The following is a 14,516-nucleotide window of genomic DNA, read 5'->3' on the forward strand; positions in this document are numbered from 1 at the left end:
CCCAAAATCATCCCAGGGATCCCCAAAATCACCCCAGGGACACCCAAACCCCCCGGGGACTCCCCAAGGACCCTCAGTAACCCCCAAAGCCCCCCAGGATCACATTAGGGACCCCCAAACACCCCCAGGGGCCCCCAAACCCTCCTAGTAAACCCACAAACACCCTCAGCGACTCCCAAAGCTCCCCAGGGACCCCAGAATCAACCCAAAATTACCCCAAAATCACCCCAGGGACCTCAAAATCACCCCAGTGAGCCCCAAACACCCCCCGTAAACTCTAAAGCCCACCAGGATACTCAAACCCCCAGGGACCCCAAAATCCCCCCAAAATCACCCCAGGGACACCCAAAATCCCCCCAAAATCACCCCAGGAACCCCAAAATCTCCCCAAAATCACCCCAGAATCACCTCAAAATCACCCCAGGGACACCCAAAATCCCCCCAAAATCAACCCCAAACACCCCCAGGGACCCCCCAAACCCCTTCAGGGACCCCTCAAAAGGGCATTGCCCCCCACCTTTGCCCTCCTTGGTCTTGGCCTTGCGCAGGGGGCATGGCATCCCCAGGGACCCTCAAAATCCCCTCAAAATCACCCAAAAAGCACCTCAGGGACCCCAAAATCACCCCCAAACCCACCCAGGGACCCCAAAATCCCCCCAGAATCACCCCAGGGACCCAAAAATCACCCCAGGAACCCCAAAATCCCCCCAGAATCACCCCAGGGACCCAAAAATCACCCCAGGGACCCCAAAATCACCCCAAAACCCAAACCAGGACACCAAAATCCCCCAAACCCCAGGGACCCCCAAAACCCCTTCAGTGACCCCCTAAAGGGCATTGCCCCCCACCTTTGCCCTCCTTGGTCTTGGCCTTGCGCAGGGGGGGGCGGCATCCCCAGGGACCCCCAAAATCCCCCAAAATCACCCCAGGGACCCCAAAATCCCCCAGAATCACCTCAAAATCACCCCAGGGACACCCAAAATCCCCCCAAAATCACCCCAGGAACCCCGAAATCACCCCAAAATCACCCCAGGGACCCCAAAATCACCCCAGGAACCGCAAAATCACCCCAGGGACACCCAAAATCACCCCAGGAACCCCAAAATGACCCCAAAATCACCCCAGGAACCCCCCCCCAAAATCACCCCAGAACCCCAAAATCCCCCAAAACCCCCCAAGGACCCCCCAAACCCCTCAGTGACCCCCACCTTTGCCCTCCTTGGTCTTGGCCTTGCGCAGGGGGGGCGGCGGCGCCTCGGGGGCCACGCTGGCCACAGCTGCGGACACCTGCTCGGCCACGGCGGCGGCTGCGGCCGCTGCTGCTGCGGCCACGGCGGCGGCCGAGCCCTTGAAGGGGTTGTTGGCGCTGAACTCGCGCCACTTGGCGCCCAGGATGGTCATCATCTTGGACATGGGGATCTTGGGGTTCTTCTTGGCGATCAGCGGCCTGGGGGACGGGGACGGGGGGGTGTGAGGGTCACCAGAGGGGCACTGTGTCACCTCGGGGTGTCTGAAGGGTTCCCAAAGTGGCACTGTGTCCATTCAGGTGTCCAAAGGGTCACCAGAGGGGCACTGTGTCACCTCGGGGTGGAGCAAGGGTCACTGAGCACCCTGAGATGGCCCTGTGGTCACTCAGGACCCCCAAAGTGGCACTGTGTCACCTCGGGGTGGAGCAAGGGTTACCAAAGTAGCACTGTGTCCCCCTGGGGTGTCCCAATGGTCACAGGAATGGCCCTGGGGTCACTCAGGGTCCCCAAAGTGGCACTGTGTCCACTCGGGGTGTCTGAAGAGTCACAGAGCACCCTGGGATGGCCCATGGGCCACTGCTCTGTCCTGTCGGGGTGTCCCACAGGTCCCCAGAGTGGCACTCTGTCCCCTTGAGGTGTCCTGATGGTCACAGGAATGGCCCTGGGGTCACTCAGGGTCCCCAAAGTGGCACTGTGTCACCTCGGGGTGGAGCAAGGGTTACCAAGGTAGCACAGTGTCCCCTTGGGGTGTCCCAATGGTCACAGGAATGGCCCTGGCGTCACTCAGGGTCCCCAAAGTGGCACTGTGTCCCCTTGAGGTGTCCCAAGGGTCCCCAAAGTGGCACTCTGTTCCCTCAGGGTGTCCCAAAGGTCACAGGGATGGCCCTGAGGTCTCTCAGGGTCCCCAAAGTGGCACTGTGTCCACTCAGTATGTCCCAATGGTCACAGGAATGGCCCTGGGGTCACTCAGAGTCCCAAAGGAGCTCTGTCCCCTCGGGGTGTCCCCAGTAGTCACACAGCACCCCGGGATGGCCCTGTGGTCACTCAAAACCCCCTAAGTGCCACTGTGTCCCCTCGGGGTGTCTGAAGGGTCACAGGGATGGCCCTGCGGTCACTCAGGGTCCCCAAAGTGGCACTGTGTCCCTTCGGGGTGGAGCAAGGGCCACTACAGTGGCACTGTGTCTACTCAGGGTGTCCAAAGGGTCACAGGGATGGCCCTGGGGTCACTAAGGGTCCCTAAAGTGGCACAGTGTCCACTCGGGGTGTCCTGATGGTCACAGGGATGGCCCTGAGGTCACTCAGGGTCCCTAAAGTGGCACTGTGTCCACTCAGGGTGTCCAAAGGGTGTCACAGAGTGTCCCAAGATGGCCCTGGGGTCACTGCTCTGTCCCCTCAGGGTATCCAAAGGGTCACAGAGCCCAGCATGGCCCTGGGGTCACTTAGGACCCCCAAAGTGCCCCTGTGTCCCCCCACCAGGCTGCTGAGTGCTCCCCCAGCACCCCAAGGACACCCCCAGGACACTGGGATGACCTAAAATGACCTCCCAGGGTCCTCGAGTGTCCCTAAACACCCAGAGTGACCCCCAGGAGACCCAAGGTGCCCCCCAGCACCCTGAGTGACCCCCAAGGTGCCCCCCAGCACCCTGAGTGACCCCCAGGACCCTCCAGGTGCCCCCAAGGTGTCCCCCAGCACCCTGAGTGACCCCCAAGGTGCCCCCTAGCACCCTGAGCTGCCCAAAAAGGATCCTCTCAGCACCTCCAGGTGCCTCCAGGACCCCCAGGTGCCTCCAGGACCCCCAGGAGCCTCCCCAGGACACCTCCAGGACCCCCAGAAGCCCCCCCAGACCCCCAACATGCCCCCAGGACCCCCAGGCCCCCCAGCCCCACCTCATGAACTGGCTGAAGGCCTTGTAGTTGGTGAGGGTGTGATAATCCTCCTCGGTGAACACATGGTCAACATCCTCCAGGCCCCAGGCGCCCAGCAGCTGCGCTGAGGACTTCTGCTCCACCGCCTGCCAGGGGGACAGAGGGGACATTGGGGACACTGGGGATACTGGGGACATTGGGGACGTTGGGGACAGTGGGGACATTGGGGACGTTGGGGACATTGGGGACATTGGGGACACTAGGGATGTTGGGGGCATTGGGGATGTGAGGGGACATTGGGGACATCAGGGACATTGGGGACATGGGGGACATTGGGGGTGTTGGGGACATGAGGGGACATCGGGGACAGTGAGGACATTGGGGACACTGGGGATATTGGGGACATTGGGGGCAGTGGGGATATTGGGGACATTGGGGACAGTAGGGACAGTGGGGATATTTGGGATGTTAGGGACAGTGGGGACAGTGGGGATATCAGGGACATTGGGGACATCGGGGATATTGGGGATATTGGGGACATGAGGGGACACTGGGGGTATTGGGGACAGTGGGGATACTGGGGGCAGTGGGGACATCAGGGATATTGGGGACATTAGGGACATTAATGAGGATATGAGGGACATTGGGAACATTGGGAACATTGGGGACATTGGGGACACTGGGGACATAGGGGGACATCAGGAACACTGAGGACACTGGGGACATCAGGGACATTACGTTGCCACCCCAGCTCCCCCCAGCCGTACCTTGACCTTCTGCCCTCCCTCATCGTCAGCCTTTTTCCGCCTCTTGGTTTTCTTCTCCTTCTTCTCGCGGTGCTTCCTCCTCCTCTTCCTCGCCGCCCCGCCCGAGTCGCTGCCGCCGCTCTCCGACTTCTCCCGGTACTCCTCGCGGGGGTAATCGTCCCGTTCCGACTCCAGCTCATCCTCACTCACCTGGGAAACACCCAAAGTAACCCAAAATCACCCCAAAATAACCCCAAAACTGTCAGTGACCCTGTGCTCCCCATCCCGGTACTCCTCGCGGGGGTAATCGTCCCGTTCCGACTCCAGCTCATCCTCACTCACCTGGGGGAGACCCCAAAATATCCCAAAATCACCCCAAAATGACCCAAAAAATGTCAGTGACCCTGTGCTCCCCATCCCGGTACTCCTCGCGGGGGTAATCGTCCCGTTCTGACTCCAGCTCATCCTCACTCACCTGGGAGAGACCCCAAAATAACCCAAAATGACCCAAAATGACCCAAAATAACCCAAAAACTGTCAGTGACCCTGTGCTCCCCATCCCGGTACTCCTCGCGGGGGTAATCGTCCCGTTCCGACTCCAGCTCATCCTCACTCACCTGGGGGAGACCCCAAAATATCCCAAAATCACCCCAAAATGACCCAAAAAATGTCAGTGACCCTGTGCTCCCCATCCCGGTACTCCTCGCGGGGGTAATCGTCCCGTTCCGACTCCAGCTCATCCTCACTCACCTGGGGGAGACCCCAAAATAACCCAAAAATATCCCAAAATAACCCCAAAATAACCCCAAAACTGTCAGTGACCCTGTGCTCCCCATCCCGGTACTCCTCGCGGGAGTAATCATCCCGCTCAGATTCCAGCTCATCCTCGCTCACCTGGGTGCCCCAAAAACATCCCAAAATCACCCCAAAAACTGTTAGTGACCCTGAGACCCCCTGAACCACACTGTGCCCCCATCCCGGTACTCCTCACAGGGGTAATCGTCTCGTTCAGATTCCAGCCCATCCTCACTCACCTGGGCATCCCAAAAACATCCCCAAATCACCCCAAAATAACCCCCAAAAACTGTCAGTGACCCTGTGCTCCCCATCCCGGTACTCCTCGCGGGGGTAATTGTCCCGTTCAGATACCAGCTCATCCTCACTCACCTGGGAAACACCCAAAGTAACCCAAAATAACCCAAAAACTGTCAGTGACCCTGTGCTCCCCATCCCGGTACTCCTCACAAGGGTAATCGTCCCGTTCTGACTCCAGCTCATCCTCACTCACCTGGGAAACACCCAAAATAACCCAAAATATCCCAAAATCACCCCAAAAACTGTCAGTGACCCTGTGCTCCCCATCCCGGTACTCCTCACAGGGGTAATCGTCTCGTTCGGATTCCAGCCCATCCTCGCTCACCTGGGCATCCCAAAAACATCCCAAAATCACCCCAAAAACTGTTAGTGACCCTGAGACCCCCTGAACCACACTGTGCCCCCATCCCGGTACTCCCCACAGGGGTAATCGTCTCGTTCGGACTCCAGCCCATCCTCGCTCACCTGGGCATCCCAAAAACATCCCCAAATAACCCCAAAATAACCCCAAAAACTGTCAGTGTCCCTGTGCTCCCATCCCGGTACTCCTCACAGGGGTAATCGTCCCGTTCCGACTCCAGCTCATCCTCACTCACCTGGGAAACACCCCAAAATAAGCCAAAATAACCCCAAAACCCCGAGTGACATCACCCCAAAAACCTCAGTCACCCTGAGAGCCCCTAAACCACACAGACCCCCTGGCATGGTAATCGTCTTGTTCGGACTCCAGCTCATCCTCGCTCACCTGGGTGCCCCAAAATACCCCAAAATCACCCCAAAAACTGTCAGTGACCCCAAAACCCTGAGTGACCTCACCCCAAAAACCTCAGACCCCCCTGAACCACACCATGCCCCCCATCCCGGTACTCCTCGTGGGGGTAATCGTCCCGTTTGGACTCCAGCTCATCCTCGCTCACCGGGGCATCCCAAAATACCCCAAAATAACCCAAAATCACCCCAAAACCCTGAGTGAGCTCACCCCAAAATCTGTCAGTGACCCTCAAACACACCAGGACCTCCTCAGTGACCCCAAAACCTGTCAGTGACCCTCAGTCACACCAGGACCCCTGTCAGTGTCCCTGAGACCCCCAGAAGCCACCCCCAACCTGTGCCCTGTCCTCAGACCTTGTCACCTGTCCCCAAAACTGTCACCCATCCCCACACCCTGTCCCCTGACATCATCCATTGTCCCCAGACCCCATCAGCTGTCCCCAAAGGCCTGTCACCCATCCCCTGACCCTGTCACCTGTCCACAAAACTGTTCCCCATCCCCAGACCCTGTCACCCATCCCCACACCCTGTCACCTGTCCCCAGACCCTGTCACCCATCCCCACCTGACCCTGTCACCCATCCTCAGACCCTGTCACCTGTCCCTAAAACTGTCACCTATCCCCAGATGCTGTCACCTGTCCCCAGACCCTGTCACCTGTCCCCAAAACTCTGTCACCTATCCCCAGACAGGTCACCTGTCCCTGACCCCATGAGCCACCCCAGGGGACAGCCAGGGGACAGCCAGGGGACAGCCAGCAGCGCTCACCAGTTTTTTCCGTTTCCGGGGTTTTCCGGGTTTGTTTTCCTTCTGTTTCCGAGGACCTCTTTTCTTCTTCTTCACCCCCAGAGCTCCCTCGAGGCCCCGCAGCAGCTCCTCGTCACCATCTGTGGGGACAAGGCCACCTCAGCCACGGGGAAGGGGACAGCAGGGGACAGGGATGGGGACAGGGGTGGGACAGGGATGGGGACAGGGATAGGGACAGGATGGGGACAGGGTTAGGGACAGGGACAGGATGGGGACAGGGATGGAGACAGGGATGGGGACAGGACGGGGACAGGTATAGAATTGGGACACGGATGGGGACAGGCACAGGATGGGGACAGGACGGGGACAGGGACAGGTGGCTGTGCCAGGGCCCCTCTGCAGCCACCAGGACTGTGACAGACATGTGGCCAAGCTGAGGTCGCCACTGGGCCACCAGGACGGTGACAAGGACACATGGCCACACTGAGGTCCCCTCTGGGCCACCAGGATGGTGACAGGGACACGTGGCCACACTGATGTCCCCTTGGTGGCCTGAGGGTGACAGGGACACGTGGCCACACTGATGTCCCCTCGGTGGCCCAAGGGTGACAGGGACATGTGGCCACACTGATGTCCCCTCGGTGGCCCGAGGGTGACAGGGACATGCCAGCCCCCCCAGTCCCCCAGCAGAGACAGGGCTGAAGTCCCCTGGAGCCACTCAGTGCCAAAATCACCCTTTTATCCCATTTTTCACCCCAAACCAACCACGGCAGAGGATTCCCTGCCTCTCACATGGGGACAGCAGTGTCACCATCTCAGTGACCAACTGATGGCACAGGATTCACACGGGGACACCAGGATTCCTCAGCTCTCACATGGGGACAGCAGTGTCACTGTGACAGTGACCAGCTGATGGCAGAGGATTCCCCCAATGGCTGGGCCCAGGGGACAGCAGTGCCACCACCACAGTGACCGACTGATGGCAGAGGATTCCCCAACCCTCACTTGGGGACAGCAGTGTCACTGTGACAGTAACTGACTGATAACAAAGGATTTCCCCCAATGGCTCGGCCCAGGGGACATCGCTGTCACTGTCACAGTGACCAACTGATGGCAGAGGATTCCCTGACCCTCACATGGGGACAGCAGTGTCACCGTCACAGTGACCATGCACTGGCAGAGGATTCCCCCAATGGCTCAACCCTGGGGACAGCAGTGTCACCGTCACAGTGACCATGCACTGGCAGAGGATTCCCCCTCCCTCAAATGGGGACAGCAGTGTCACTGTGACAGTGACCAACGGCCAGCAGAGGATTCCCCAGCTCTCACTCTGGGGACAGCAGTGTCACCGTGCAGTGATCAAACACCAGCAGAGGATTTCCCAACCCTCATCTGGGGACAGCAGTGTCACTGTCGCAGTGACCAAGCGCCAGCAGAGGATTCCCTGCCCCTCAAAAGGGAACACCATTGTCACCGTGATGGTGACCAATCGATGGCAGAGGATTCCCTGCCCCTCACATGGGGACACTGTGACAGTGACCGACTGCCAGCAGATAATTCCCCCAGCAGCTCAACCCAGGGGACAGCAGTGTCACTGTGATAGTGAGTGACCAACTGATGGTAGAGGATTCCCCCAACGGCTCAGCCCAGGGGACAGCAGTGTCACTGTGACGTGACCAACTGATGGCAGGATTCCCCCAGTGGCTCAGCCCAGGGGACATTGCTGTCACGGTGACAGTGACCAAGCGCCAGCAGAGGATTCCCCAGCCCTCACTTGGGGACAGCAGTGTCACTGTGACAGTGATCAAACACCAGCACAGGATTCCCTGACCCTCACATGGGGACACTGTGACAGTGACCAACTGATGGCAGGTAATTCCCCCAAAGGCTCGGCCCAGGGGACAGCAGTGTCACTGTGACAATGACCAACTGCCAGCAGAGGATTCCCCAGCTCTCACTCTGGGGACAGCAGTGTCACCGTGCAGTGATCAAACACCAGCAGAGGATTCCCCAACCCTCACTTGGGGACAGCAGTGTCACTGTGACAGTGACCAACCTCCAGCAGAGGATTTCCCAACCCTCACTTGGGGACAGCAGTGTCACTGTGACAGTGACCAACTAATGGCAGAGGATTTCCCAACCCTCACTTGGGGACAGCAGTGTCACCGTGACAGTGACCAACTAATGGCAGAGGATTTCCCAACCCTCACTTGGGGACAGCAGTGTCACTGTGACAGTGACCAACTAATGGCAGAGGATTTCCCAACCCTCACTTGGGGACAGCAGTGTCACTGTGACAGTGACCAACCTCCAGCAGAGGATTCCCCCAATGGCTCGGCCCAGGGGACATCGTTGTCACTGTGACAGTGACCAACTAACAGCAGAGGATGCCCTGCCCCTCACATGGGGACACTGTGACAGTGACCAACTGATGGCAGATAATTCCCCCAACAGCTCGGCCCAGGGGACAGCAGTGTCACTGTCACAGTGACCAACTAATGGCAGGATTCCCCCAATGGCTCGGCCCGGGAGACAGCAGTGTCACCGTGCAGTCATCAAACACCAGCAGAGGATTCCCCAACCCTCACATGGGGACAGCAGTGCCACTGTCACTGTGACCAACTAATGGCAGAGGATTCCCCCAATGGCTCGGCCCAGGGGACATCGCTGTCACCGTCACAGTGACCAATTGATGGCAGAGGATTCCCTGCCCCTCACATGGGGACAGCAGTGTCACTGTCACAGTGACCAACTAATGGCAGAGGATTCCCAACCCTCACTTGGGGACAGCAGTGTCACTGTGACAGTGACCAATTAATGGCAGAGGATTCCCTGCCGCTCACATGGGGACAGCAGTGTCACTGTGACAGTGACCAACCTCCAGCAGAGGATTCTCTGCCCCTCACATGGGGACAGCAGTGTCACTGTCACAGTGATCAAACACCAGTAGCCCAACCTCTCACTTGGGGACAGCAGTGTCACTGTCACAGTGACCAACTAATGGCAGAGGGTTCCCCAACCCTCACTTGGGGACAGCAGTGTCACTGTGACAGTGACCCAGCGCCAGCAGAGGATTCCCTGCCCCTCACCCGGGGACAGCGGTGTCACGGTGACGGTGTCACGGTGACGGTGACCAACCGCCAGCAGAGGATTTCCCAAGCCCTTGGCCGAGGGCCACCGGCATCCCCGTGTGACAGACAGGGCCACCACACATTCCCGCGCCCGTCCCCGGGGCGGTGACACCGCATCCGTGTCACGGCCCCGGCTGTCCCCGCCGCCGCCTTGGCAGCCGCTCGGGGTGACGCCGCGAGGTGTCACATCTGCCAGCCGCTGGCACTGCCCCCGCCCGGCGCGTGCCTGTCCCCCGCTGTCCCCCGCCCTGTCACCCGTAAATCAGCGCGGGGAGGGAACCCCGGTGTCCCCGGGGACAGGGACGCGCCGGGGGGGGCTCGGGGACAGCGGTGCCAAGGCTGGCGTGGGGACAGCAGCGGCGCCGCCGGGGTCACATTCCAGCCTAATCCCTTGGCAGCGCCGCCCGCCAGCCGGGCCGAGCGCCGGGACCACCGGCAGCGCCGACCCCGCGGGGAAAAAACCCCAAAACCTCCCTTTTCCGCCTCATTTTTACCATGGCGGCGGCGGCGAGGCCCAGCCCGCCCTGCTCCCCCCCTCCTCCTCCTCCTCCTCGCTGTCTCGATTCTCCCTTTTTCCTGCTTTTTGGCCCCAAAGCGTCACCTGGGGGAGCTGCCGGGGACGCGCGGCCGCTGGCGGGGACGGGGGCGAACCCTTTTGGGGTCGCTCCTGCCATTTTTGGGGTGTTTTTTCCCCCCTTTCGCCCCCCAATTCGGACATGCGCGGGGAGCCGGGGCGCCTTGGCAAAGCATCAACCAGAATTTTCCACACACGTGACGCTCCCACTCCCCGCACCTCGAGAAAAAGGAGAAAAAAACTGAAAACAGTGAAATAACAAAAAAAAAACCAAAGAGCCACAAGCGACCCAGCCGGAGGTAGCCGGGAGGAGCTGGGGGGGTTTGAAATCCCAAATTAAAACCCTCCGGGGGGATGAGGAGAGAAGGGAAAAGGTGGAGAAATTGGGGGGGAAATGGTGGAAATCGCGAGTGAAACGGTGAAAGGAGGGGGGGGATAGGTGGAAAAATGGCAAAAATGTAGCAAAAACCACAATAAAAAAAAAAAGCAAAAAGAAAAAAAGCAAAAGAAAAAAAAAGGGGGAGTGATTCCGGCAAAGGGGAGGAAGGAGTTGGAACAAAGAAAGAGGGAGGGGAGCTCCGAAATGGGGGGAAAAGGGGAAATCTGGGGGAAGAGGCCCAGCGCGAAGTGGAAAAAACCCAAATTTGGGTCTTTTTGGGGTGTTTTCCCCCAGTTTTCCTGCTGCTCCCAGCGCCGGCCAGGCCTTTGCTCCGGAACTTCGGTGCCAAGTGTGGAAAATCTCAAGTTTAGGTTCGATTTGGGTTTTTTTTTTTAAGGGAAAATTCGGTCGGTTTGGGTGTTTTTTCCCCCCCGGCGGTGGAGCTGCCATTGTTCTCCAGGCGGGATGGGCTGGAAACGCCAAAAATCGGGAAAAAAGGATGGAAAAAAACCCCAAACCAACGAGTTTCAGCTGGGCAGGAGGGGGAGGAGTTGCCTTCCCGCCGGGAAAATGGGGAAAAAGTGGTTTTTCACCTCAAATCCGCGCGGAGAGGTGGGTGGAGGGAGAGAGGTTGAGCTGAGCTGGGAGAAAAAGGTTAAAAATGGGCAAAAGTTGTGCTCTGGGGAGAGAAAGGTTAGTAAAAATGGGGATTCTCGGAGTTAGGAGGAGGAAAAAGTTTTTAAAAATGGGGATTGGGGAGGGAAAAGGATAGAAAATAGGGGTTGGGGGTGTTTGGAGGGGAAAAAGGATAAAAATAGGGTGAAAAAGGATAAAAATGAGGTAAAAAAGGATAAAAATTGGGTAAAAAAGGATAAAAATTGGGTAAAAAAAGGATAAAATTGGGGTGAAAAAGGATAAAAATGAGGTAAAAAAGGATAAAATTGGGGTAAAAAAAGGATAAAAATGGGGTAAAAAAGGATAAAAATGAGGTAAAAAGAGGATAAAATTGGGGCTGTTGGTGGGGGAAGTTCAAAAAAAGTTAATTTTGGGCTGATTTGGGGGTGTCTGTGTGTCCCACGTGGGATATTTGAGGGATCAGAGGAAAAATAATTCAAGAATTGGGCAAAAAAAGTGCAGAAAAAGGCAAAGGAAAAGGCTGGGGAAGCAGCAGGTCAGGGAGGCCAAGCTGGAGAGTGAGATTTGCCCATTTCTGAGGGGTTTGGGGGGAAAAAAGGAGGTGAAAATCCGAATTTATTCATTTCTGAGCTTTTCTGGAAAGGAGGGAGCTCTGACATCAAAATACCCATTTCTGAGTGGTTTTGTGGGGAGTTAAAATTCAAATTTGCCCATTTTTGAGCAGTTTTATGGGAGTTAAAATTCAAATTTGCCCATTTTTGAGCAGTTTTATGGGAGTTAAAATTCAAATTTGCCCATTTTTGAGCAGTTTTATGGGAGTTAAAATTCAAATTTGCCCATTTTTGAGCGTTTTTGTGAATCTGGAATTCAGATGTTCCACTTGCTGAGCACCACGGAGGGCAAAACTCCCAAATTAACTCATTTTTGAACAATCTGGGGGGAAAAGCAGGTTTTTTAACCCAAAGTTACCCATCCCTAAGCTTTTCCAGAAATAGAAATTGTTCCAAAATCTGGATTTATTCATTCTCTGGCAGCTCCAAAATCCACACTTAGTCATTTGTGAGCATTTTGGTGAGGAGGGGAGAGTTTAAGATACAAATTTACTCATTTTTGAGCATTTCAGGGCCGAAGAAAAAGCTCCAAAATCCACATTCACCCATTTCTAAGCATTTTGGGGGGAAAAGGGAAGATCTAACCCCCAGAATTACTCATTTTTAACCTTCTCCAGAAAAACAGAGCTTCTAAAATCTGAATTTATCCACTTCTGAGCATTTTCAAAGCGAGTGGCTTCAATTTAAATCTGATTTTTTTAACCAAATTCACTTCTCTGGGCTCTGAGGTGACTTTTCCCCTCCTCAGTTTGAGTGCAAACTAGAAAAAAATCCAAGAATTTTCATTCAAAAGGGGGAAAAAAGTCTTAATTTTGGCCAAAATTGGTCAATTTTAGGGCCTCACCTGCTGGAAAAGCAGCAGTGAAGGTGTTTGAATCCCAAACCAGCCCCAGACTGGGAATGTGGATATCAAAAATGGGAATTTTGGTGCTAAATCCTCTTTTTTCCCCATTTTCCGCCTGCAGGAGGTGAAGGGATGGAGGGAGAGGAGGAACCCCAAACCCCCCAGGGGCTGAAATTTGGGGTGAAATCACAGCTGAGTCACCAACACCCGCAGGAGGTGGTTGGCAAATCGAATAAACGGCGATAAAATGAGATAAAATGCGATAAAACACAATAAAACCCCAGGGAATTGGCAGCTCCTGGGGACAGCGGGTCCAGCCTGGAGGGGACAGCGGTGACACCGAGAGCTTTGGCACCAAAATGCCCCGAAATGGGGAAAAACGGCTCAGCCAGGTCCTGGCAGGGGAGAAACAGCCCCCAGACAAGTGGTTTAGGTCCTGGCAGGGGAGAAACAACCCCCAACAACTGGTTCGGGTCCTGGCAGGGAAGAAACAGCCCCCAGCAACTGGTTCAGGTCCTGGCAGGCGAGAAACTGACCCCAGACAAGTGGTTCAGGTCCTGGCAGGGGAGAAACAGCCCCCAGCAACTGGTTCAGGTCCTGGCAGGCGAGAAACTGACCCCAGACAAGTGGTTCAGGTCCTGGCAGGGGAGAAACAGCCCCCAGGCACTCCAACTTAGGGTGTAACAGCCAATCTGGGTCCTGGCAGGGGAGAAACAACCCCCAAACACCTCAGTATGGGGTGTAATAACTCATCCAGGTCCTGGCAGGTGCACATCACCTCACATCGTGGGGTCAGCACCCACGCCAGGTCCTGGCAGGGGAACACCAGGAGCCACTGCTCCACAGCGTGGGGTGCAACAGGCAACTTGGGTCCTGTCAGGTACCTACAGCCTGCAACACCCCACAGAACAGCCACTCTGGGTCCTGTCAGGTACCTACAGCCTGCAACACCCCCCAGAACAGCCACTCTGGGTCCTGTCAGGTACCTACAGCCCGCAAAACAGCCACTCTGGGTCCTGTCAGGTGCACAGCAACACTCGTCACCCCGAAATGAGGGTGCAACAGCCACTCTGGGTCCTGTCAGGTACCTACAGCCTGCAAAATAGCTACTCTGGGTCCTGTCAGGTGCACAGCAACACCCATCAGCCCACGTTATGGGGTCAGCACCCCCTTGGGTCCTGGCAGGGACACAACAGCCCCATCACCCCACAGCAGTGGGTGTGATACCCACTTGGGTCCTGGCAGGGACACAACAGCCCCATCACCCCACATGATGGGGTTTAATGCCCACTGTGGGTCCTGGCAGGGACACAATAACCTCCGTCACCCCACAGCATGGGGTTCAGCACCCACTTTGGGTCCTGGCAGGGACACAATAACCTCCGTCACCCCACAGGATGGGGTCAGTACACACTTTGGGTCCTGGCAGGGACACAACAACCCCATCACCCCACAGCAGTGGGTTTAATGCCCACCTTGGGTCCTGGCAGGGACACATCAACTCCATCACCCCACAGCCATCTGGGTCCCCTCAGGTGTCCCCCGGGTGACTCCTGCCACCATGGGCTCCCCTCAGCGCCAGGGTGGGGTGGCAGGTGTCCCCACAGCCGGGTGGCCACACGGTGACACTCGCGGTGACAAACTCATGATTGTTTACAAACACCTCCCTCCCCTCACAGCCACCCCGGGGCGGCGGGAAGGGCTGAGGGCTCGGGGAGCCCTCGGGGGTCTCAGGGAAGCCATGAGGGGTCTCAGGGAAGCCTCGGGGGTCTCAGGGAGGCCTCGGGGGTCTCAGGAAGCACTGAGGGCACTGAGGAGGCCTCAGGGGTCTCAGGGAGGCCTCGGGGGTCTCAGGAAGCACTGAGGGCACT

The 14,516-nt window shown here is 57.0% G+C and overlaps 1 protein-coding gene across 3 annotated transcripts in view; it reads right to left on the minus strand.

The window, feature by feature from the left end:
* Positions 1 to 14,516, minus strand: part of CHD3 (chromodomain helicase DNA binding protein 3) — a 63,605-nt gene that overhangs the window by 47,305 nt on the left and 1,784 nt on the right. For 2 of the 3 annotated variants that reach the window (XM_085045245.1, XM_085045247.1), the window contains exons 2-5: positions 6,492 to 6,610; positions 3,880 to 4,068; positions 3,134 to 3,258; positions 1,209 to 1,447 (exon numbers count right to left, since the gene is read on the minus strand). In XM_085045245.1, coding sequence (XP_084901371.1) covers positions 1,209 to 1,447; positions 3,134 to 3,258; positions 3,880 to 4,068; positions 6,492 to 6,610 — 672 coding nt within the window. Of the gene's footprint in view, positions 1 to 1,208; positions 1,448 to 3,133; positions 3,259 to 3,879; positions 4,069 to 6,491; positions 6,611 to 10,202; positions 10,332 to 14,516 lie in introns of those variants that run through there. The other variant, XM_085045246.1, reaches the window with a different exon arrangement.

This window comes from Lichenostomus cassidix, unplaced genomic scaffold (assembly GCF_008360975.1).
Source record: "Lichenostomus cassidix isolate B80296 unplaced genomic scaffold, HeHo_3.0 HiC_scaffold_34, whole genome shotgun sequence".
Classification (NCBI taxonomy): domain Eukaryota; kingdom Metazoa; phylum Chordata; class Aves; order Passeriformes; family Meliphagidae; genus Lichenostomus; species Lichenostomus cassidix.